This window comes from Pezoporus wallicus, unplaced genomic scaffold (assembly GCF_028554395.1).
Source record: "Pezoporus wallicus isolate ANWC-B61680 ecotype Strahan unplaced genomic scaffold, APGP_CSIRO_Pwel_v1 contig_6464, whole genome shotgun sequence".
Lineage (NCBI taxonomy): Eukaryota > Metazoa > Chordata > Aves > Psittaciformes > Psittacidae > Pezoporus > Pezoporus wallicus.
In genome coordinates this window covers 385,983-411,819 of record NW_026642130.1, presented here as the reverse complement: position 1 = coordinate 411,819, position 25,837 = coordinate 385,983, and the positions used below count along the sequence as shown (strand labels likewise).

Genomic DNA, 25,837 nt, shown 5'->3' with positions numbered 1-25,837 from the left:
GATTTGAGGTGCAGCCTCACCAGTGCTGAGTAAAGGGGAATAATCACTGCCTCCATCCTGCTGGCCACACTATTGCTGACACAAGGCAGGGTGCCATTGCTGGCACACTGCTGGCTCAGACTTGATCAACCCCCCCAAACACCGTATTCATTTTTGGATTCTTTTTGGACCTTCTCCAAAAATAATCACACATTTTTCTTCTGTGGTTTTTCTTCAGTCAACCACATGTGGGGGTCACCCACAACCCGCTCCCCACAAGTCAATGGGCAATGGGGATGCCCTGGAGAGGCACACAGGGACACCCATGCTGGATGGCAAGAGATAACCTGGGCCATCTATGCTTAATGTCAGATCTGGGGAGGGAGCAGGCAGCTCTCCATGGCTGCTGTCTGCAGACAGGAAAACCCTCCATCATGCTTGTATGAACAGGTTGGGCTTGAGGCAGATCCAAACCATCTCTGGGGTATCCTATCCCACATCAAAGCGCTTTTCCGGCAGTGATGGAGCTTCTTCTTCTTCTTGGGGCTCAGGGGGCCTGGCAGGCTGCCGGCGCTGTTTGCACACCCGGGCATACACAGGGACGGGGCTCCCCTCGCTGCCTGGCTCCTCCTGAGTGATGATCTCCTGCATGGAGATGCTCGGCTCATCCTTGGTGGACAGAGATGGGGAGTCCCCTGGGGTGCTGCCAGCATTCCCAGGCTTTTTCTGTATCCCAGATTTGTACCGGATGCTTTCATAGATTCGTCCATCGGGATCTGGCATAGGATCCACCATGGTTGTGCTGGTATCCCCCGGCAGAACCGGCAGCTCCCGGTGCCGCAGAAACTCTGGAGTCCTCAAGGCTGGTTCGAAGAGTGTGTGGGAATTGGGTATGCAGCCCAGCACATGCAGCCTGGGATCTCCTCCTGTGGGTTTATCCTGCAACTCACCAGGAGAGGGGGTGCCTGCAGGGAGGGAGAATTGGGGGTTGTAGAATCATGGAAGCATAGAGCAGTTTGAGTTGGAAGGGAGCTTAAAGCTCATCCAGTTCCAACCCCCCTGCTACAGGCAGCGGCACCTCCCACTAGACTGGAGTGGGTACCCCCAGAGCCATCACACTGGGGAGCATCCCTGGCTGATGCAAGGGTAAAGTAGCACCCAGTAATTAAATGTGCCTTGCTCCCACTTCCTTCCCCACTCTCCACTCTTAGTAAGCAAGATAATAAGCAAAGAAAAACCAGTGCAAGCATCCTGGGTCGCTGGCGGGGCCATGCTCCCTGCCATGGAGCCAGTGTGGTGCTGGGACCTGCCACCCTCCTTCCTGCACAGCGGCTCATGCCTTTGGTCAAATATTTATCCAAGAAGGAGGCTGTGCTCTGTGCAGGGTTTGTCAACATGGGGAGCCGGTGAGGCAGGACGCTCAGCCGGTTTGCTCGCCCCAGAGGAGAAGGAGACTGGAAAAGCTGTGTAACCTTGGTGTTTCTCCTCCTGCAGTAAATATGCAGAGATATGGCGGTCCCGTGTGATTTGGGGTGCCCCAGCTGTGGTTGGGGTGTGTGTGCGCAGCACAGAGGTGGGTTCAGATCTGCGACAGAGCCCCTCAGGGCCACTGAAGTCTCCCCTACCCCACAACTTTGTCCTGGCAGAAAGCAGCCCCTGCCACCTGAGCACCCCAACATGAGCACTCCAGCATGAGCACCCCAGTGTGACCCCCTTTGCAAGAGCACTGTGGTGAACCCCAGCATCCCACCTGTGCACCCCAAGGTGCCAAGGCTTCATTGTCGGGGGTCCCCTCCCTGCCCCACTGCAGAAAAGCAGGAGAGGGCTCGGGATACCTTGCTGGGAGTGGGAATTGCAGCCAGGGGAGCCCCATGAATAGGGTTTGAGGGGGTGAGCTGGTGGGGCCACCCCATGAAATACTGTGGAACCCCCACTGTAGTGCAAAGAGGAGCAGGAATTTCGTTTGAGCATCTTGAAGCTCAGCCACGGTGTCATAAAAAAGGGAAATTATTAGTACATGAGCTGTAATCATCCTTGTTACCCAGCACGCTAAGTAAAGGGTTCCTGGAGCAAACGAGAAGAGAAACTCATCTTGTCTCTGTGGAAAAGCAAATGGGCTGAACACTTAATCCAGTGGGAAGGTTTGGAGCATTAAACCATCTTTTTAAAAGCTTTTCAAAGCAATTCCCTTCTTATCAGCACAAAGGAGGCCACAGAGAAGGCCAAGGGAGTGTTCTGAAACACCTGACACGATCCTGCCAGAGGAGCTGGGACTTGTGGCAGGTTTTACTGGGATACATTGCTGTAACTGGGAAGTTTAGGAGCTTCTTTTGGACCACGCAGCCTCCTGCGAGCCCCTTCTCCATGGCCATAGGGCATCCTCATCCCTTCTGCATGTCAGGGAACTGAAATAGCTGTTTGCTGCTAATGAGCTTCACTGATTTCCCCAATTTTGGCTGCAGTGACCCTGGCTGGGGGGTGCAGGGGTGCAGCCCCACACATCTGCCCAAGGGCTGGCTCAAAGTCCTGCCGAGCCCCTGCGTTCCTCCAAGTTCATCAGCTGGGCAAATCATTAACAGGGCTGGATCAGTTGAGTGAGGTTGAGTAAGAGTTGAGCCCAGGGACCTTCGACCACTGCCCAGCATCTCAGCATGGGGATCCCCATCCTGCTGCATCCCACACCTACAGCAGGACCTGGGAAGGTGCTCCCCAGGAGCACCCACGTCCCTGGGTGCTTGAGGGCCCAGGGAACACCCACAGCAGTGGCACCAGGGATGGCAGAGGAGCACAGTCACCATCCCCGTCACAGGACCTACCTCCTGGCAGCGCTGCTCCCCTGTCGCTGGAGCTCAGCCTTGCCAGCTTCACCTGCAGCAGGAACAAATGGTTGCTCACATATTAGCCTCCCTGGGCAGTTGTACCTCTCCCCACAGCACTTGTGTGTCCCCCCTGGCTCTTGTGCATTCACTCAGCCCTCATCCATCCTCCCCCACAGTTGTGTATCCCCCTCCAGGCACTCATTTAACCCCCAGAGTCCTTTTGGAGCCCTCCTCAGGCACTTGTGCATTCTGCTGGTACTTGTGCATGCTCCCAGGGACTCACGCATCCTCCTCCCAGCACTCGTGCATCCCCTCCTGGTGCCTGTGCATTCACCCAGCACGTGTGCATCTGTCCCCCCCAGCACTTTTGCATCCTCTCCTGGCACTTGGAGAGGATGCCAAGCACCCACTCATGCACTTGTGTGGCAGTTACAAATGATTTTCCCCGTGACAGGCCAGCATTTGGTCAGTCTGCCCTTCAATTGACAAGACATGATTTTGTAAGGATCTTCTAATCAGGAATTTCTGTCCTTGAAGTAGATCATCCCAGAGAATGAAAAGAAACCTGATAAAGCCAATGAGGAATTTTGTTCTGAACTTTGCATTAACCTGTAGTCATTAACACGGCAAAAGCTCCCTACCAGCCCAAGCCCCATCCCCAGAGCATGTGCGTGGTGAAAGAAGTACGTGCTGTGTCTTTAAAAAGAGGCGAGAGAATGGAAGAGCCAATGATAGCAGACACAGGGTGTGACATACCCGGAAAACACGGATTTTTCCTGTTTGAAATGTACAAAAGTGGACAGGGTGCAGAGCGAGGGGTGAGAGCTTTGTGGTTTAGCAGCACGCACCCGACGTGGTGCGATTTGGAATTAAAACAGTACCTCAGCTTTGTGTGTAGGTGTTTGGCACAGCAGGTACTGGATGCTTTATTGAGGGACAACATTTCTGGTGACCCCAGTGGGACTGCACTGACTGCCTTGCATGGATCATCTTGCTGCATGAGTGGGGAGCAGTGATCTGAGACACCTCAGGTCCCCCCTCCTGCAGCTGGGCAGTAAGTGACACAGCAGCGCGATGCCTCCATGAGATACTGAACAAGGAATACAAGGGACTTGGGTGAGTGGAAAACCTGTTTCCGCTTCTGGTTCTGTTTATGGTTATTCTGCATAAACTGCTCCATAAAAAGATTGCAGCAAGTTTAATAAGCTTCTAACGTAGAATCGTAAAATCAACGAGTTTGGAAAAGACCTGTAAGATCACCAAGTCCAGCTATTACCCCAGGACTGCCAAGTCCACCACTAAACCATGTCCCTGAGGACGTCTATTTCTGATCACTTCCAGGGACGGTGACTCCACCGCTTCCCTGGGCAGCCTGCTCCAAAGCCTGAGCACCCTCTCAGTGAAGACATTTTTCCTAGTATCCAGTCTACACCTCTCCTGCGCTGCCCTGGTGCAGCTTGAGGCCGTTACCTCTTGTCCTGTCACTTGTCACTTGGGAAGGGGGTGTTGGGGCGAGAGCCCTATCCCCTTTCCCCACCGCCCCCGTTCCGCGACGGCCCCCCCGCCCCGCGCCGCGGTGAGAGGGAAGGGAAGAGCGTGGGGGAGCGCGTCCCGCAGCGAGGGAGCTGCTCTGCTGCGTACGAAACCCTGCCCCGGCATCAAGTCGTCCACGAACGATTTAGCGCCGGGTGCCCCAGTGCCACGCGGTACGCGATGGGGGAGAGGCGGAGCCGCATTCGTCCGCCCCTCCGGTCGCTCGGCACCGGGCCCGCTCCGCAGGAGGCGGGCAGCTATTGCGGGCGCGGCGGTGCCCCCGCAGTGTCGCCGCGTCTGGGCGGGACTCGGAGGCTTTCAGCCATAAGCCTGCAGATGGTAGCCTCGCACCAGGGCTCCTCGGTCAAGCGCACTCACCGGGGTCTGAACCTGCGGTTCCTCTTGTGCTGAGCAGGATTACTGTTGCAACAACACGTCGTCATTAAGGGTAAAACTAACCGGTCTCACGACAGTCTAAACCCAGCTCATACTCCCTATTAGAAGGTGAGCAACCTAATGCTTCACAACAGGAGGAAATCATCGAAGGATCGAAAAGCAACGCTGCTCTGAAAGCTTGACTGCCACAAGCCACTTATGCCTGTGGTAACTTTCCTGATACCTCCTACTTAAAACCCAAAGAGCAAAAGCCAAGAGGATCACGAGTTGGTATTTGTACGAAACCCAAGAGCAAGCGAGCTTTTGCTCTTCTGCTCCTCTGGAGGTTTCTGTTCTCCCTGAGCTCACCTTAAGACACCTGCATTGTGCTTCTACATGTGTACTGCCCATTCAAACTCCCCACCTGCCACTGCCACTGGAGCAGGGCCAGAAGCAAGAGCCTCCCTCAGGGCTCTCCCCCCTGCCCCACCAGGTAAGGGACAAACAAACAGAGAGGTGGTATTTCACCAATGGCTGGGATGCTGGCGGGCAGGATGCTCCACACTGCTGAGCACACACTCAGCCTCCCATTTACTCTACACCTCTTATGTCTCTTCGCAGCACCGTACTAGAGTCAAGCTCAACAGAGCCTTCATTCCCCGCTGATTCTGCCAAGTCTGTTCCCTTGGCTGTAGTTTCACTGGATAGGGACAGTGGGAATCTTGTTCATCCCTTTGTGCATATCAGTGATTAGATGATGAGGCATTTGGCTACCTTGAGTCATTGTTACTCCCACTGTTCACCTGCGCTTCATTGAATTTCTTCATTCTGACATTCAGACCACTGGGCAGAAATCACAACGTGTCAGCACCCACCGTGAGCCTTTGCAGTGCTTTGTTTTGATTAAACATTAAGTGAACCCATTCCAGGGCACCCAACCCTTCACAAGGAAAAGAGAACTCTCCCCAGGGCTCTCACTGGCTTCTCCAGATCGGTCGCATCACTGCACTGGGCACCTCCCTGGATTAGGGGATCTGAACCTGACTCCCTTTTGATCAGCTGAGGGCAATGGAGGCCATCGCCTGCCCTTTTGGAGCAGTGCTCGCCTATCACTTAGAGCCAACTGACCCATGTTCAACTGCTGTTCACAGGGAACCCTGCTCCACTTCAGCCTTCAGAGCTCTCATTTGAATATTTGCTACTACCAAAACCTGCACCTTCAGCACACACACACACACCCCTCCACCCCGTGCCTGCATCCCAGGCTTCAAGGTGCAATGCAGTGGCCCTCCTACTTGTCATAGCATAGTCCCTCCCAACCCTCGCGCTGGTAGTGACAACCGGGTATGGGCCTGACACTCCAGCACCATCCATTTTCAAGGCTAGTTGAAGAGATAGTATGGTGTGGCTTGCTCAACCAAAATACCCCCTTGTACCCCTTTAGTGTGAATCCTGAAATACTGGAGTAAATTTAGAGGGGATCCCCTAACAAAAAAAAAACAACACATTAAGAGATGCTGTAAACAGTGGTGGTCAATATGCGAACTGGGCAGTAGGGAGAAGAGAAGGCTTCATGGAGACCTTAGAGAAGCTTCCAGTGCCTAGAGGGACTGACAAGAAAGCTGGAGAGGGGCTTTTGGCCAAGGCCTGTAGGGACAGGACAAGGGGGAATGGCTTTAAACTGACAGAGGGGAGGCTGAGATGAGCTCTTAGGCAGAAGTTGTTCCCTATGAGGGTGGTGAGGCCCTGGCACAGGTTGCCCAGAGAAGCTGTGGCTGCCCCATCCCTGGCAGTGTTCAAGGCCAGGTTGGACAGGACTTGGAGCAACCTGGTCTAGTGGAAGGTGTTCCTGCCTGTGGCAGGGGGTTGGAACTGGATGAGCTTTAAGGTTCCTTCCAACCCAAACCATTCTGTGATTCTGTGATTCTATGTTCCCTGTGCTGACACTGTAGCGATGTCAAAGCATGTGTGACACACGGGCTGGAGGACATATGGGGGCAGGCCACTGTCCCCTAAGCCCCCATCCCACCACCTTTCCCTCCAGCGGGAATATGAGCCACTGACAACCACCCGAAGACACAGTGGGGACCCTCGGGGACTCACCCCTTGGACAGACTCAGGGTTTTCTTTTGTTTTCTGGGTGGAAGATGGCCGGTTTGTCCTGCAGAAGAAGGAGAGGTCAGCGGTGCTGCAGCCCATCCCCAGGGATGCCTGGGTCAAGGTGGGCTCAGAGGTCACACAGCTCCCCCGTCCCTTCGTCTTGCTGCTGTTTTCTGTTTATTCACCCCTATGTCCCCTGCCCCAGTGCTCATCCCCTCTCCACTTGGCTGCAGAGGTTGGTTGCACTCAGAGCATCTGCCAGCACAGAGCTCCCTGCTTGCCATCCCGCATGGGCATGGACAGTGACAGCCCCTCTCCACCCATGACATTTCCCTGGAGCCCACAATATCCTTGGCAAACCCTCGGGAAGAAGCCAGATTCCCTCTTTTTTTGCCCCTTGTCCCAACCAAACATACCTGTGGAAGAAGGAGCAGAGGAGGAGCAGGAGCAGCAGCAAGAAGCCAGTGGTGGCCAAACCCCAGGCCACTGTGGCTGCTGACCCCACTGCCAGCACTGGAGCCATCGAGCCCCCAGCAGGGAGGCAGACCTGAGGGAGAAAGAAGCCCAAGTCAGGCCACTGGAAGGGGGTTGGGGTAATAACAGGGTGCACAGGGCTGGGTAGGGAGTGCTGGAGGGGGCTCCCATTCTCCCTTTAATATCAGGATCAAGTTTTCCAGGGATACGTCCCCATCCCTTTATACCCTCAGCCCAGCACCATCCCACCCTGCTCTCCCTTCCCAGGAGGCAGAGGATTTTAGTGTGATTGCAGGTGCAGCAAAGCTCCATGTGTTGAACAAACACATAGTGGTGGCACCTATGGCCCCTCTTGCTGGCAGGGTCAGGGAAGTCATGCCCCATCCTGCCTTCTCGGAGCAGTGGCTGCTCTCATCTCTGCTGCGCGGGGCAGCAAGCGGGAAAACCAGCTGGGGCATGGGGAGTGATGCTGCTGCACCGGGCGTACCCACTGCATCTCCCCCGGTGCCCCTGAACCCACCACCACCCTTGGGAAAACACACTGCCAGCATTCTGCCCCAAAATCCAGCTTCTTCTTCCTCCCAAGCCCCCCTGTTTAAAATTTCGGGTGAACTGAGCTCCCCTGAGCCCTCCTTCGAGATGAGAGCCCGGCAAACCGAAACGCAGAACAGGCTGAGCCCGCTCTGCCGGCTGTGACTCAGCCTTCCCGGCATGACATCCCAGCCCTTGGAGCCATGCCGGGGGTCGGGAACCCCACAGTCCGGCAGCTCCACAGCCGGGATCCCCCTGGCTGGGTGTGAAGGCAGGCTGCAGCCTGGCGGTGCTTTTGCCTCTTGGACAAAATTCATTAGGGATTTATTCCTAATGGATGCTCCAGGCATCTTCCTTTAGCTGATTTGCCAGCCCTAGGACACACACTGGGTCTGGGACACCCATGATGTCCTGCACCACTGAGCCCTCCAACCCACCACACCCTGTGCCAACCTGCTCTGCCTCAGTTTCCCCAACTGTGCCCTGAGACGAGCCAGACCGGCCTCAGCTCAAGGTGCTTTCCTGCACCCCACCTTGCTTAGCACGTCAGCGCAGGGTGGGGATGGGTTAGGGGCTGGGGTCACCCCATGGCTCAGGACCTCCCCGTTCCCCCCCCCACCCCGGGGAAGCCACTCACCCCACGGCAGTGCCGGGCGCAGGCGGCTCCTCTCGCTGCTCAACTTTGGATGGGAGCGGTGGCTGGGTGGCACCCGCCGCACCCCGGCTTCCTGCTCCCGCAGGACACCCGTCAGCACCCGGGCCCGACCGAGCATGATTCCATGTCAGGGGAAGGCTGCACCACTAGGAGGGGTCCTGCGCTCCCAGCATCCCTGAAACTTGCACCCCCAGGAAGGATCCCGGTTCCCAGGAGGTGTCCTGCACCCCCACACCCAGCAGCTCAGAGACCTGCAACCCAGAAGGGGTTCTGGTACCCCAGGTGGGGTTCTTGTACCCCCAGAGACAATACTTGTGAGACTGGGAATGTGTGGAGGAGTCCTGCACCCACAGAGCCGGCACTCCGGAAACCCACAGCCCTCAGGCGGGTCCTGTGCTCCAGGGAGGGGTCTTATATCCCCAGACCCCACAGCCTTGAAACCCACAGCTCCAGGAGGGGTCCCTGCACCCCCAGAGCCAGCCTTCCCACTGAGAAGAGCCCCCAGAGCCAGTCCCTTCCTGCTTCTCCCAAGCAGTCCCTGGCCACCCACCTCTTGTTCAACTCCTGTCCCTTTGCCCAGAATTTTGGACACTCTGGTTCATCCCCCATCCTGGATCACATCCATCCTGGACCTCCAGCTGTGCTGGATCCCTGTATGCCCAGGATCACTCTCCATCCTGGATCACCTCCCCGTTTAACAGGGCCAGGAGCAACTGGACCAGCTGCCAATGATGGACACATGCTTGGCTGTAAACCAAAATCAATCATTAATAATAAATACAAATAAAATAATACATTAGTAACAAGAAATAATGCTAATACATAATAATAGTACATAATAATAAACAACCAAAATAATAATACTCTCCCCTTCCAGCCAGCATTTGCAAGCTGATGTGCGCAGAACCCCAGTAAGGGTGGCTGCCAATGGACAAACACACGCAAAAGAGGTCGAAAACACTGTCGTAACCAAAACACAGTAACTGCCTTGTCCCAGCAGAGGGAGAAGCCCAGTTCTGGGCAAAAAAAGCCATTTTGCCTGCAGAGATGTGGGATCACAGCATCCCGGCCCCGCCGCGTGTCCTGGGAAGCGGACATCACACCCAAGCGGTTCGCTGCCTCTCTGAGCCCGGGACATCATCGCTGGGATACTTGGTTTATTGCGAGCTCATCCAGGAAGGGTTCCGGCAGCAGATTTTCTGCAGAGGGCAGCACGACCTAGGAGATGGGATGTGCTTTTCCCTCCCGCCGCCACTGAAAGATGATGGAGATAATCAAATTCTTCAGCAAAATGCTCGATGGAATATTCTCTTGTTGGCTGGCAAAATGGTTTGGAAAAATCATCTTGATGAAAGGGAGATTTGTAGAAAATGACACTTCTGACAGTAAAAATTTGGAGCTTTTTTTTTCCCTTCATTATTTCCATGCTATAAATGTGCTGGGACCTGGTAGGTTTTGGGGAGAAGCTGCAATGCTATGGGGCTTTGCCCAGTCTTTTGCTGGCTCTGAGCTCCTGCTGTAGAGGGACGGATCAGTGCTCCAGAACATCCAGAGACCAAAACCCAGGTGTTTTTTTCTGCACAAATGTTGAAATAATCCAAATCATCACCAAAGAAGAGGTGTGCACCATCACCAACTGCACCATCACCAAAGAAAGAAAGGTCCCACTGAAAACTAAAGGTTCATTTGACTGGCTCAAGAGCAGTAAGCCCAGGGCCTGTCTACAAGAGGAGGATGCTCCAGTGTGAACATCAGCAGCTTTGCAGGTGATTTGCACTGTGGTGGCTGGAGATCTGTCTCCTTCAACAGTGTGAATTGATTCTCTGTCAGCTGAAGCCATGCAAGGGGGAGCCCAGTGTGAATATGAATAAAGGTGGACATGTTGCATGTCGATTGAATGAGCTGAGATTTGATTTTTAATTCCTACCTAAGTGATTCAGCTGCAGATGAGAGGGATCGGGGCAGCAGGGATGTCACTGAGGGGCATGAGCTGGCCTTTCTCAGTGCAGCTCCGTAACACATCTCAAGAGGTTCTCTGGTCTTACAGTGAGTTAAACATAAAGCTGGTATTTGCTTTTCAAGGAGAGCACTGAGCAGTTTTGGGAGGTATGAGCATGGCCCAGCTTATTCTCCAGCCCCTCCACCTGCCCAGGTGTTATTAAATTAACTTAAGCAATCAGGAAAGCTTGTTCAAGGGTACAAAAATCCTCACCAAAGTATTGTGCTTCAGAAGCCCAAGCTGCAGAAAACCAGGCACCAGCTCACCACACTCCTTGCCTGAGGACTTTGCATCCTGCAGGGTCCCAGGGGTGGAGTGAGTTTGGTCAGGTTTCAGTTCATGGGATGAGAACTCAGTGTGGGACCTCAGTGGGTACCAGTCTCTGTGCTGCTCAGCTGTGGGCTCTACTATGAAACAGAATGGAATGAAGGGGATGACCCAGCAGCTGGCACTGGCTCTAAGCTGGCCATCGCTTTGCAAGTGTCATGGGTGCAGAATGGGCTGCACTGGCCCTAATGCTGCTGCTTTTCCTGTGCAAAATTCACCACCCAGCTCCTGGCCATCCTGCAGCTTCACTGCACTAAAGCACCCTCCAAAATCCCCATCATCCGGCCAAGAGGTTTCCTTGGGCTACAAATATCCTCCGAGGAGCATCTTTGAGGATGCTCCAGTTTGGAGGAGAAAGCAAAGGAGTCCCACCGTTAGCTTTGCATCCTGAGAGCACCAAGATGCTGAGTACCCAGGGGCTGGGATGAAACAACAGCTGCCAAAACTGCAGCAAGCGAGACCCAAGCTGTCATCTTCCCAAAGTGGGAGCAATGGTGATGTTTGATGATTCTGTCCCTTCATGCTTTGTAATTAAGCCCTCTGTCTCCAGCAGTCATTTGTCACCCTATTTTAAGCTGGCTGGAGCTGCTGTACCATTCTGACGTTCTTGCTTCAAAATTTAATGACTTCTATAATATTCCAGAAGGCTGAGAAACAGCTCCATGGTGTGCCTGCGTCTGCTCCTTTCCATTTCCTCATGACATCTCCAGGCTCCTGTGTATTTTAAAAGCAGCTTGACCAAGTGATGGACACCTGTAGCTAAAACCTCCTCCTTGGGAATTGCATTTGGAGGTTTTGGCCCATCAGTGCAACTCAGGAAAGCAATGCCACATACATTGAAGTCGAGTTTATACCATTTTAATGCCCAATTATGCTGCCTGAAAGAAACCCGCTGATGTTTAAAGGTTTCTTACAAGTAACCCAGTGGTGTTGCAATGGGTTTTGGTGTGGGTGGCTGCAGGGTTCAGCCAGGGTGACACCACAACACCCTTTCTCTGCTGATTTCCCATCTCCAAGGGATCCCAGGAACCTTCTGGTTCACTCCGGCTCTCAGTATTGCCCTGGTATGGGTGGCTGCTCTCTGCAGCACCGGTATTTCCCTTCACTGCTGCTTTTCGGAACAACATCAGGTGCAAAAACTACTTGAAAGCTGAAGGAATTAAAATCATTTGCCTCCTTTCTTTCCTTTTCCTGGTTGATGTATAGGATGGCACAGCCCTAGCCCACCAGGAAGCAGAGGAAACTCTAATTCCTAGATTTTTAAATAAGCAGGGGAGTGGAAAACATCTTTCATCTTTTGATCATAGAACAAGGACTCTCAATATATCTATAGGGCCACAAAGCACCCAAGGCAGCAGAGCAGCCAGTTCAGAAGCCCAGTGCCCTTGCACTTAAGCACAGGCTTAGCTTGGGGCACAGGAACCCCTCCAGCCCCATAGGAAACCCAGTGTCCTCAGCACCTTGCCTGTGTCAGTCACTGCTTGGCACAGGAATGTGAGATGGGGGAGCCATGGGTGAAACCCTCTCATCCCCCCTCCTTGCCCCACCAAGATGGGTTGTCCTATTTGAGTAAATACCACAAATCACAGAGAATGTCTGGGGGTTTACAGCTTTCCTTTGGACTTTTCTGAATAGATTTCTGGCTACTTACATGAAAAATAATGTAATGGACATGATTATACAATAGATATAATAATCTAGTTACAAAGAATACAGTAATAAATATGTAGATCCCTATATACGCTCTATTATATATACACCAAGCTATGTGGTGTATTATATATGCAACCAAGCTATATAATATGTGTAATATAATAGCTTAGATATAAGGAAGAAGTTCTTCCCTGTGAGGGTGGTGAGGCCCTGGCACAGGTTGCCCAGAGAAGCTGTGGCTGCCCCATCCCTGGCAGTGTTCAAGGCCAGGTTAGACATGGCTTGGAAGTGGTCTAGTGAAGGGTGTCCCTGCCCTGTTCAACCCAAGACGTTGAAGCTCACTATTGTAGCTATTGCCACATTGAGGTGTATTTTGGGGGTATTTAGGTGACAACTGATCACCAGCTGAGATGATGAAGCTCAGTGCTGGAGCTAGTGGCTTTGATGATTCATCTCATCAACTTCCCCATCATCTCCTCTGATGTCTGGTAAGACACCATGGTCACTCTCCAAAGGAGACTCCTTGTTCCTGGAGGCCCATCCTGGACCTTTCTATGCAGGGGTGATGCTGCTGACCATAATGGTAGGCATCCTTCTGAGGTTAGCGCTTTCACACCTTTCCACAAATCCCAGGATTTTGTAGCCCTCTGCAACTTCCTATAGAAGACAGAAGCCTTGCTTTCTTCCAGTGAGGACGAGAGGAGGGAGGCAGCCAGCCAAAGGCGAGACAAGCTGAGGAACAGCATCCAGAATAGGAGTGGGAGACCAGCTGGAAATCATTACCCCCAGGATCCAAAAGCAGCCGCAGCACATTGGTGAGCTCCATGTGTTGCACTGCACTTCCCACGCACATTTAAGCAGCTCCTGGGGTTGCAAGGGGCTGTGGGAAGGGGGTTCACTGTCCCCATCCATGGGACCTGGGGCTCTCTGTGAGGGTATCAGAAGTGCTTGGTGCAGATGCACGGGGTGGACATCTGTGCTGCGGAGCCAGAGCATTTCAAAATCAGGTTCATGGAGGATGTGGTTGCACCATGGAGGTGCAACTGAAGATGTGCAAGGTCCCCTTGCTTCTCCTTTGGAGCCGTCATCTACATTTTCCCTTTCAGATGTGTCGTGGTTTAAACCCAGTCAGGTAATTCGTTCGCTCACTTCCCCCCCTTTCTTGCCCTCCCCCTGCTCTCGGAGGGACGGAGAGGAGAATCGAAAAGAATGCAACTCCCATGGGTTGAGATAAGAACAGTTTAGTAACTAAGGTGTAACACAAATCACTACTGCTACCACCAATGATAATAATGATAAAGGAAATAACAAGGGAAGAGAATACAACACCTCAGCACCAGCTGACCGATAACTCGCCCCCAAGCCCGACCAAGCTCCGACCGATACCTCCTCCAACCCTGCAGTCTCCCAGCCCTTCCGGCTCACTCCCAGTTACATCCTGGGCATGACGTGCTGTGGTATGGAACACCTCTTTGGTCAGTTTGGGTCAGGTGTCCTGTCTCTGCTTCCTCCTGGCTTACCCTCCCCCCTGGCAGAGCATGAGGCTCACAAAGTCCTTGGCCAAACCAAAACATCCTTGTTATCAGCTCTATTCCCGAGCTGAAAGTCAAAACACTGCACTACACTAGCTACCAAGAAGGAGAAAAAATGACTGCTACTGCTGAACCCAGGACAAGATGTGACACTTGGACTTTCCTATTTCTCTTCCTCCTGCTGCATCCATGCCAGATACATCTTTAAGCAATAGGGATCCAGTACCCATTGACTCCACCAATCCCAAATTTCAGGCAGAATGGGCAGAGGGGCATTTTTCCAAAGTAAGACCAAGTGTTGCATTGAACCCATTACGCAGCAGAAGAGGGGACTCAATGCTCATCACAAGTGGAAGGAGAAACTGCCAAAAAAAAAAAAAAATAAAATAAAAGAAGAGGCTTTGGCAAAGAACAAGTATTAAAGATGCAGTACAAGAGACTTCTCTAGCTGTGAAAAGTAGACAGTGGGATTGCACATTGCTTGGTGGCAGGACTGATGGGGCCAGAACAGAGAAATCTCCAACATGATCCTGCTGCATGCAGGGAATCAGAGCAAAACCCACCAGCCACATCCTTACCAGTAAGAGAAACTGTCCTCTGGTTCCACTGTAAGAGTAAAGCCTTAGTTTATGAGGGGAAGCCAGATTTGACCTTGAGTTGAAGCAGCTCCTCCAGATCTGTCATCTTGAAGGGCTTAGAGGAAATGTGATTAGTCCCCAGCCTTCAGCCAGGAACAGAAAAATGTTGCTGTCATTTAATATATTTATTGCAATGAGGATGCAAAGTGTTTCTTTGGGCAGCAAGATGGTAGCATGTAGAATCTACCAAAGGGCAAAAGATTCCAATTCTCCTCTCATTTCCACCATTATAAATTGCCTATTACTTGGGGGCACCTTTTCCAAGTGCAGACCTGAGCTCAATTGCCATCCCTGGCTTTCACAGTGGTTGTGTAAGTTTACAACTACTGGTATCACAGTGACATATGCAGAGTCAGCTGCAATCACATCTCCTCAAGGTTAGTTTAGCTTTTGGGAGCCACCACAAAATTAATGTGGTAGCATTAAGTGGTGTATTTTGGTATTATTCTCCTTTTTGTTTTGATCCCAAAGTGCAGAAATTGAATCTGCAGCATGGTTAAACTGAGTTAGAGCTGGCAAAAAAAAAAAAAAAGGACTTAAAATGAAAAAGAATGGTTGGAGATGGAAGAGGGCTCATATAAGAGCCAAACAACAGCTCCAAAGGCAGATTTGACAAGAGAAGAGCAAATGAATGCACGAAACTCGAGCCTCCGAGGGAGCACAACAGCCCGAAACAATGCAGAATTGTTAAAATAAAAAGAAACAACAAAATACAACAAATAAGTTCAGAGCAGCCGGGTTTCTTGCCAAGAGCTTTTTCATATGGTTGAATATAATAAAATAAAGTGTTGGCAGAGCTCTGCTTAAAGATGATGGGATGGAGGAGAAGAAATGACAGCGAGAGGGGTGCAGCGATGGGGCTGGGAGTGGGGAATTACTTCGTGTTATTCCCTGAGCAGTGCCCAGTGAAGCACCTGGGGTCCACAGGATGCCGGCAGCACTCTTCAAAGCCATTAGGGACTGTGGTATTGATCTCAAGTGGAAAATATGCAGTGATGTGTAGCACACCCAGCCATCGGCCAGCCGGCAGGATGAAGGGGATCTTTCTTACAAAAGGAAACCAAGTGTAACAGCGGGTTGTAACGACTGCATTCACCCGCTGATACTGCATGCGAGCTCTGCTCCACTCAGCCTGATCCCAGCTCACAGGAGGGGAACGAGGGAAGCAGAGCTACTGCCGCAACAAGATGATTTCGGAGAGGGATGAGGCATGTTCAGCTCAATTAGGAACATCTGTCCCTCACTGCCTGCGCTGATGCCTGGGATCCCATCCCGTCTCCAAAGACTCCTGGAGAACTCTATAAGCCTAAAGGTTTTCACCATTTCACAGTTGCATCCCTATTTCAGGCCTTTTTGCAAAGAAAAAATAGGATCAGTGAGCAGATTCTTGGCATAGCAACAGGGGCCATGGAGGGGCCATCCACAGTCCTTAATGCAGAATTTTGGGGGTAAAGTGTGAGAATCCAGCACCTACCAATCTACAAACCAAGCATGGATTCCTGAAGGCATACATTGGGGAATGTGCCTTGTTTTCTGCAGTGGCTTCTGGAGGTGAAATGTTGGGGAGTGAGCAGAGGGGGCAGGAGGAGAAGCAGCATCTCTGAGGGCATCCACTGCACTTAGAACTATAGAATCACAGAATGTTTTGGGTTGGAAGGAACCATAAAGTTCATCCAGTTCCAACCCCCTGTCACAGGCAGGGACACCTTCCACTAGACCAGGTCGCTCCAAGCTGTTTCCAACCTGGCCGTGAGAACTGCCAGGGATGGGGCAGCCACAGCTTCTCTGGGCAACCTGTGCCAGGGCCTCACCACCCTCACAGGGAAGAACTTCTGCCTAAGATCTCATCTCAATCTCCCCTCTGTCAGGTTAAAGCCATTCCCCTTTGTCCTGTCCCTGCAGGCCCTTGTCAAAAGCCCCTCTCCACATTTCTTGGCAGCCCCTTTAGGCACTGGAAGCTGCTCTAAGGTCTCCCTGTAGCCTTCTCTTCTCCAGGCTGAACAAGCCCAGCTCTCTCAGCCTGGCTCCATAGCAGAGGTGCTCCAGCCCTCAGAGCATCTTCATAGCCCATGATGCGTGTTGGGACTCTGAACACAGCATGTTATAGCACAAAGACACTAAAGGCTAGAGTCAAATGTGCTCAAGAGGGATGGGAAATGAGTAGTACAGAAAACAGCATCTGGATGACTATTGCTGGATAGGGTATTTCAGGCACCACTGGTCAGCTCTTGGCTGTTGGTAGACAGGTCTCAAGAAAGTCAAACACAGGTTGACGTGTTTGAATATAAACAATCCTAGTTTAGACCCTGGAGTTGAACACCCTCCCATTTCATTTGCTCAAGAGATTGTGCAGATGTCAACATCTAGGTGGGTGCTCCTGATAGATGTTGCTGGGACATCCAGAGCAGCAGTTCTGCCTTTCCTAGCCTCTGAACAGCAGCTATTTAACAGGATGAGCTGAAAAATAGCATCCTTCAGGCCAAGGAAATCAGAGCTGTGTAATAGTCTGCTTATCCCAGAGTCACCCCGCGCACCATCTAGAGTGAGAGAAGAAGCCAACAGGAAATGTAATTAAAGCAAAAAGAGAGGATTTAAATCAAAATTGCCAATTTGGCTCTGATTCTCCACTTCCCCAACTGGAGAAATTCAGATCTGCAAGTCTGATCTGGACCATTTATCAGGATGGCTTCTCTAAAGAGCAGGGCTCCCTGTCCCTTTCTCAGGTACAACCTTGGCCAAAATAAAGCTAGAGGTTATTGGAAGTGTCTCCTGGAGATGCAGCGCCTGCCCTTCAAGCACATGAATTTCTCCAGAACTGTGGACAAGGTGGTATTTTTAATTCTGCTCAGTGATGCGTTGGATTGCTTCCAGTTCCTGCTCAATCAAAAGCATCTCGGGTCTGCATGGGGTTGAGCATCTTCTCAAGCAAAAGAGAAAAGCTCCTTGAGCAACCTCAGAAGTGCTAAGAGAGGGCACGTGGCATAAAAGCTGGAGCAGGAGGCCAGATGCAGCTGGTGAAGTCTGAGACTGACAGAATGACATTATGAAGAATATTCAGTTCCAGAATGAAGCAAAAAAGAAAAAAAAATACAGCAAAAAACTTTACTAAAGATGATAATTGCTTTTATGAGAGCTGCCAAGGAGCTGTTGGCAAGGGACTGAAAATGAGACAGTATAAAAGAGTAAAGGAAACAGCGCAGAGAAGAGATTAATAGTGGGAGTGGTGCCTTTTCACATTTAATTCTCCTTTTAAATTTACTGTTGGAAAGGACTATAGTCGTTGATAGTGACACTTCCGAACTTACTCTCCAAAGCAAGATTCAAAATCACTTGCCCTTGCCACATCTTTAAGAGAAAGGTAAATAAAATTATCCCCCTTTCAACATGAGGTGAGGAAAGCAAAGCCTTGGTCAGATCCACAGGCTGAGGAAATCAAGGATCTTCAAGGATTCACATCAATTTCCATCATCTCCCATTTTGCCCAGGAAAGTTTCCTCACCACTCCCAAGACTCAGTGATAAGCACGATGAGCCGGGAGATGAATTAAGGAAATCTAAACTCCTGCTTCTTGCTATGAGGCAAACTCACACCAATTTAAGTGGAAATGGGATCCTCTGCACACCAGCAGTATGCTCCCAAGGAGCCCCATCCAACATCTTCTGTGAACTGGTCCCAGTCATTCAGAGGGGTCTGGGGAGTAGGAAACGCTGGACCTAGGAGCAAAACCCACTGCACGGATGTGACCTGTGGGAAGGCAGTAGATTTGATTTCCCCTATGCCATCACCCATTGCAGCAAGGTGCAAACATTCTGGAGGTGATCTGGCACCTGGTGGAAATGGACGGAAAGTTGGTGGTTGCATAGGAGTCATAGGAGGTGTATGGGGTGATCAGTCCATGAAACCAATGCCTTTGAAACTCCAAAATAGGGGTTCCCAGAGTGTACAGAATGTCCTGAGTGGTGTCATGGGCATGGCAGAGATTTGGTAGGCTCTGGATATTCCCTTGAGCTCCTGCCTGGCTTTGCTTGTCTCAGGTCTAGTTCATGCGGGAAGGTGTTTGGTTCCAAAGTCCAAAATGCCTGACTGCACCAGGACAGGTGCCACCACCGCCACTCCCCACACAGGCACCCCAGCACCAGCCTTTGCTGGATGGCAGTGGGTTAATGAAACAGCAAGCCCCGCAATATTACCCTCAAAATGAGAAAACTCACCTAAAGGCACAGTTCCACCTGTATCAGACTTCCTGAGTTCACCAGTGCATTATTTTTCACACTCCTCAATAAAGCAGGTTCTCCAGCAGGTTTCTGCAACAGGGAATTTTTTTGGGATAAAGCGTTTTGCCTCACATATTTTGAATTGCATAAACATGAAAATGAGTCCGGTTTTTATTGCCCTGTATGTACCAGCAACCAGCCAAGCTCTGGTAACGGGTTCATTAGCAGCACAAAGATTCATTCATAGCCACACAATTTCCTCTTTAGAATAAAATTTCAGGATTTTCTTGTCATTCTCCCATAGGTCACATAACTCAGAATACCACACGCCTGATGTCTTCAGTGACGACGATGGCTGCATCTTTCATCTGTTGTTTAACGGCGTCAGAGTCTGCTTATCCTGTTGTTATACCCAGCATGAGGGGAGTGAAGGAGGCTAAAAGAAAAACAACTCTATCCAAAGGGAAAATCTAAAATCAGAAGTCATGCAGTCCGTTTCTAAGCTGCAGGAAGATCCTTTGCCATTACACTAACGATTTTAAATGGAAGAGTTTTCTGGCCCAGGTATTAGCTATTAATGAAACAGCCCCATTCATCTGCAAATGTGGTGATGCTGTGTTCAATGTAGAGGATGGTGCAACCAGATTGTACCATTCTCTCACATTTTGCTAATCCATGCCTAGATTACTAATATAAATCAGGGCATTTCTCAGGTCTCTTTCTCCTTCTTAGCGCTCCAAGGGCCAGCTTGAGAGCTGGGGATAACTTGTACAGAATTAAGCTGACCCTGCTGACCTCCTGTTAACCATGATATGTATTTTTTAACTATGATACACATTTTTTAATCATGATACACATACCTTTTACAGGGGCCTGTAGTAATAGGACAAGGGGTAATGGCTTTAAACCAACAGAGGGTAGATTTAAACTTGACGTAAGTAAGAAATTGTTTACTACCAGGGTGGTGAGGCCCTGGCACAGGTTGCCCAGAGAAGCTGTGGCTGCCCCATCCCTGGCAGTGTTCAAGGTCAGGCTGGATGCGGCTTGGAGCAACCTGGTCTAGTGGAAGGTGTCCCTGCCTGAGGCAGGGGGATGGAACTGGATGAGCTTTGAGGTCCCTTCCAGCCCAAACCATTCTGTGATTCAATTATTCTATGATTAGATTATGGGGAAGAGCTGTCACAAAACTGGGGACTCCTGCCTTGCTCCTGGCTGTCACCTTCCACCCCCCTCAGACTATCTTTATACCATCTAAAGAGATAACACTCTCCACTATCAGTGGAGAAGCCCTGTCAGAGTTGTGATGCCCAGTTTGGGAGGTAGTGTTGCCTGTTCCCTGGCAGAGGCAACCCAAACATTGGAGCTCTCCAAAGAGCAAATACCTTTTCAGAGTGCAAAACCCAAAGAAGTCTTGCTTGGAGGTGCCCATGCTGCTTGTTTTAGTGAAACATCAAGCTGTTTGACCTGTGAGGATGAAGCAGAGGTTTGTGAACAAAATCTCTTGGAGATTTTACTAATGTGGTCTGAATAATAAGCAGAAATCACATCACCACACAGCCTTCCTTTATATTAGCCCAGCATCTCTGCTTTTGAGCTTTGTATCAGGTTTTTCTCCATCAAGGCAAAGCCCCATTTTGCCTTTCCAGGGGATGTGGCACTCCATGGAGTGCAGACAGGTTGCTTCCTTGGGGACCAACTCCTCCTCCATCTTGCCACGGGTTACTGCATTCCCTCGCTCCTACTCAGCATCCTTCCTCTTGCAGCACGGCTGCTGACAGAGAGGGTGTGCAATACATGCCTGCTCGCTTGCTACCGAATGAACTTCCTGTGGTTTTTACAAAAATGTGTATCTATTTATGGGTAATCCAGGAAGATTTTTCCTGCTTTGCTTTCTCTGTAGTTACCTGCAGAGCATCAGCTCCCCTGCGGAGAGGACCAGATGGAGATCACTGCATTTTGCCCCTCCTGCTTATGTTAATTTTGATAAGGCTGGCTATGAAATAAAGGGTTATTGTTTACGAGGTGGTACCTGCAGGTCGCTGTTCCCCTCTGCCCCGGAACCTATGGTCCTGGCCTTGCAGGACACCCCAGGGAGCATTCTGGGGGCTGCACTGACCCTGCCTGCAGCACAGCACCCAACAGTGTCTCCATGCAGGGCTGGGTCCTCCTCCTTCCCAGCTTGTACTTACAATTTATTGCAGACTCTTTCATCTACAGAAATCAGTGAAATTCATGGTTGCGTGGGGAAACTATCTGCTGCTAAGTCCAGCTTTCCCCAGCTCTTCTGCATGGAGCTGCAGGAACCGGAGCTTCATTTTACACCTAAAAAATTACATTTGTCATTACAGCTGCCAAGGAAAAGTAAGAAAAGTGAGAAAAAGAAGTAGGAAAGACAGACATCTTTAACAGGGGGCACAATCAATCACTGCAACAACTTCCCTAGGGCAGTGGTAGAGTCCCCATTGCTGGAGGTTTTCAAGAGACAGTGAGATAGGGTGCTAGATAATCTCATCTAGGCTCTATCCCTAGATCAGGCGATCTTTCCAGGTCCCCTCCAGCCTGGGCCGTTCTGTGGACCTATAACCTCCTAAGCACGAATTGTCTAAACTAAGTCCTTGCCTCTTATAATCAGCCCCCAGCAGATCTACAGTCAGGTATTCACAAACCACATTTTTGGCAAGCCACAATTTACATTAATTCTATACTAACATGAGGTTTGCATCGATTTAACTATATCAGCTGTGCTAATGCCCAAGTCCTCTGTCCAGGTAAGGTCTGCTCAGCAGTGCTGATGGTCTGAAACAGTGGCTTTGGCAAAACTTTGAATCATCCCCATTTAATTGTGCAGCCCAACAGCTCTAAACCCAACGACTCAAGTCAGTACTATCAGCCAATTTGGCGGATAACATAGTATTAACTTCAGGAAAGGAGAGAAGATTAAAGAATTTCAACAAAAGCAAGAAAGCTCAGTGAAAGTAACAGAAAGCAAAGAGCTGTGTCTGAAGGAGCACTTGAAGTGCTGTGTTTCTGCAAGGAAACAAAATGGATTTGGGCATGAAAAGCTGAAAGCAGCTTTTATACAATAAGCCACCTGCTGCCAAGTTTTCTGTATCTTTTTTCACTTATCATCCATTGATTTGGATCTTAGGGATAATATTTTATCTCCTGAACCTGCTCCCAGCAATTTTATGTTTGACAAAGGTCCTACAGGCTTTGGTTGGAGAGAATCAGACCTTCCAGGAGAAAACACTGTTATTTTATGTTCTTCTAAGGCACTGTGTCAGCATACACCCATTAAACAAAGAAAAGCAATACATAGGATCACCAAGAGAAGGCAAATTGAATGTCATCTTCCTCTGACCTTCAGTTCCATCTTCAAGTTACCTGCATGTTTGGAAATGCTGCTACAATCAGGTGGTGAAGATATTGGTGCAGTCTGCCTGTGTATGCTTACAGAGGAGGTTTGAGGCAAGCCAGGCTCTCTGCCTCCCTTGCTGGCTTGTTTCCACTCAGAATTCAGCAACTGGAGAACTATTATTGGATATTTCATACATAGCAGATGGCTTTGCATTTGCTGAATCCTAAATGAAAATCACTAAGCCAGCAAGAAAATAATATTCCATTTTTCACTGTCCTTGGACTTGCTCTGGTCTCTCTGGGAAGAAAGCAGAGCTTCCCCAGGGAGGTCAGCCACACAATTCGGGAAGTGCTGTGACTACAAGAACAAAAGGGATTGAAGAAATAGTAAGTATTTCTCTGACGTGAAATGTTAATTTGTCATCTGCATGGGCAGAGAGAGGGCTGCATGGCTGTAGCAGCAGTAGTTCTCTGATGCAGAAGATCAAGTACAAAGATGAGAAACCAAACCTCTAAGGGAACAGGGAGGTAGAGTTAAAAAAAACAAGAAGCCAACAAAAAACAAGCCGAGACGTTCCAGGAAGAAATCCTGACACAGAGAAAAATCTCTTCCCTGAGCTATAAAGCAACATTCTGATGTCGGGATCTTAAAGCACTATGTAAATACAAATAAAACTTTGTAATCTGGTACTTCAGTAAGTGTTGTTATCCTCAGTTCCATCAGTGAGGACACAGACACAGGCAAGCTCAGCGACTTTCTCAGACTTCCAAGTCATGTCTGCAGTGTAGCTATGTCCGCAGTTCCCATCCACAGCTCTGTTCTTCCAACACAAAACATGCCTGGCTTCTGCAAGCAGGTTCCTCAGCTCTTCACAGCAAGAAAATGCCAGGAGGCTCCTTCCAGGACAATCTCTGCCCTCCTTTGCTGAGCAAAACATGAAGGACCTCTTCCCCACCCTGCCTCAGCATACACACACATGTAAATGGTTATGAGAAAATCCTGGGGACCCAAACCCTGTAATCTTAATGTAGGGAATATCCTTGACCATAACTCTCTAGCACCAGAATTTCCCAAATTATCCAAAACTGTGTTTATTAAGATGGTTTCAATGGTTGCACAAAACTCTGGGGCAAAGAGACACTCGATAGATGGACATTTCCAACGGTACAGTGCTGGTTTTATAATCTGTATTTTATATGATATTTTCTAGTCTATTCATAGAATCATTTAGATTGGAAAACACCTGTAAGATCACTGTGTCTAAACATATTTAAATTTAATTTTGCAGCCATCAGGGTGCACTTTCTCACATGGAGGTGTCACATGGGTAATGGAAGTGCATCAACCTTCGCCTACACTATTTTCTGTGTATTTTCAGCAAGGTAAACCCTGCAAAATTGGCCTGCACAGAGTAAGGTTATGCTTTCTAAGAAGTCAATCAACAACTAGAAACCAGCATCCATGGCACTTGGCAGATCTTCCCAGCAGTGGGCTTAACGGAGCCAGCTTTTCAGAAGGAGAAAGAGAATGATGTCCCACTTCCAAGAGCATCTCACCTCCTCCCAGTCTGCTGTTGGTAGTGCTGCTTGATTTGTTTGCAATGGCAGAGCCAAAACCACTAATAAAACTTGCATTCAAAAAATTGAATAAAGAAGTGGAAAGTCTCCATAAAATAAAGAATCACTTTACGGTCCCTTTGGGTTTTCTTTCTTTTTGTCTTTCACTTCTTAGTGGAGAATGTTCTCCATGAGATGCAGTTCTTTTCTGACTGACCTTTAATTCTTCTGATTTCTCACTATTCCTTTTCTCTGCTCTCTTTCACTTCTGTCCTCCTTCATGTGTCTACCAACACAGTGCCCGAATGCCTCCCAATCATTTTTGTATCCATCCTTACAACAACATCCCTATGGAAGAGAAATTCTCTTACCACCATTTTGCAGGTGTGCAACTTGGAGGAACTGAGGCAAGGATTTGTGTCCTCTGGTGTGGATATACCTGGTGGTGGCCTGGAAATTAGAGACTTGGCTGCACACGTTTCCCTGGGAACCTGTGGGAAGACCCCAATGGGGCAGCTTGTCCAGGGCCTCTTGGCATTGAAGGTGGATGGGACAACTTGCTTAGGAAGCCTTGGTGCCACAGTGAGTGCTAAAATGGGATGGGATGGATCCAGGCGTATGCAACTACTCCAGGTCACACAGAGTTTCTGCTTTTAAATGAACACACAGAATAATGGGATCACTGGCAAATGCTCTGACCGCACCACCCAAGTCTTGGAAGGCAGATGCAGGAACTGTGAGAATGAAGACCCTAGGCCCACTGTAGGAGAGGAACTGCTTCGAGACCATCTTAAGAACCTAAATGTACACAAGTCCATGAGACCTGGTGAAATCCATCCACGGCTCCTGAAGGAGCTGGCAAATGAAGTTGCTAAGCCACTCTCCATCATACTTGAAAAATCATGGCAGTCAGGTGAAGTTCCCAATGACTGGAAAAAGGGAAATATAACCCCCATTTTCAGTAGATGACCCAGGGAATTACAGACCAGTCAGTCTCACCTCTGTGCCTGGCAATATCTTGGAGCAGATTCTCCTGGAAGGCATGCTAAGGCACATGAAAAACAAGGTACCTGGTGACAGCCAGCATGGCTTCACTAAGGGGAAATCCTGCCTGACCAATTTGGTGGCCTTCTATGATAGGGCTACGGAACTGATGGACAGGGGTAGAGCAGTTGATGTCATCTACCTGGGCTTGTGCAAAGCGTTCGACACTGTTCCACATGACATCCTTGTCTCTAAATTGGAGAGACATCAATTTGATGGATGGACCACTTGGTGGATACAGAATTGGCCAGATGGCTGCATGCAAACAGCTGTGGTCAACGGCTCAATGTCCGGCTGGAGACCAGTGGTGTCCCTCAGGGATCGGTGTTGGGACCGGTCTTGTTCAACATCTTTGTCGCTGACATGGACAGTGGGATTGAGTGCGCCCTCAGCAAGTTTGCCGATGACACCGAGCTGTGTGGTTCAGTTGATACCCTGGAGGGAAGGAATGCCATCCAGAGGGACCCTGACACACTTGTGAGGTGGGCTGATGCCAACTTCATGAAGTTTAACCATGACAAGTGCAAGGTCCTACACCTGGGTCAGAGCAATCCCAGGCACAGCTACAGGTTGGGCAGGGAAGAGATTCTGAGCAGCTCTGTGGAGAAGGACATGGGGGTGTTGGTCAATGAGAAAATGAACATGAGCCGGCTTCAGTGTGCGCTTGCAGCCCAGGAAGTCAACCGTATCCTGGGCTGCATCAAAAGGAGCGTGACCAGCAGGTTGAAGGAGGTGATCCTGCCCCTCTACTCTGCTCTCGTGAGACCTCACCTGGAGTATTGTGTGCAGTTCTGGTGTCCTCAACATAAAAAGGACATGGAACTGTTGGAACAAGTCCAGAGAAGGGCCACGAGGATGATCAAGGGACTGGAGCACCTCCCGTACGAAGACAGGCTGAGAAAGTTGGGGCTGTTCAGCCTGGAGAAGAGAAGGCTGCGTGGAGACCTCATAGCAGCCTTCCAGTATCTGAAGGGGGCCTATAGGGATGCTGGGGAAGGACTCTTCATTAGAGACTGTAGTGATAGGTCAAGGGGTAACGGGTTAAAACTT

At 50.0% G+C, this 25,837-nt stretch overlaps 2 protein-coding genes across 2 annotated transcripts in view; one reads left to right on the top strand and one right to left on the bottom strand.

Annotated features, from left to right (window-relative positions):
* Positions 1-25,837, top strand: part of PNOC (prepronociceptin) — a 116,569-nt gene that overhangs the window by 39,905 nt on the left and 50,827 nt on the right. The gene's annotated exons all lie outside the window — the stretch shown is intronic.
* On the bottom strand, positions 286-8,741 carry LOC130609042 (uncharacterized). The gene is made up of 5 exons (XM_057427595.1): positions 8,449-8,741; positions 7,223-7,353; positions 6,810-6,867; positions 2,796-2,847; positions 286-944 (listed from the first exon to the last, which is right to left on the bottom strand). The coding sequence occupies exons 2-5, from the start codon at positions 7,327-7,329 to the stop codon at positions 469-471; spliced, it is 693 nt and encodes a 230-aa protein (XP_057283578.1). The 5' UTR covers positions 7,330-7,353; positions 8,449-8,741; the 3' UTR covers positions 286-468.

Excerpts from the sequence above, each read along its gene's own strand:
- LOC130609042 (XM_057427595.1), bottom strand. The coding sequence starts at position 7,329 with ATGGCTCCAGTGCTGGCAGTGGGGTCAGCAGCCACAGTGGCCTGGGGT. Across the intron at positions 2,848-6,809 it reads ACCCTGAGTCTGTCCAAGGG|GTGAAGCTGGCAAGGCTGAG; the intron begins GTGAGTCCCCGA and ends TTCCTGCTGCAG. Across the intron at positions 945-2,795 it reads GGGAGCAGCGCTGCCAGGAG|GCACCCCCTCTCCTGGTGAG; the intron begins GTAGGTCCTGTG and ends CCCTCCCTGCAG.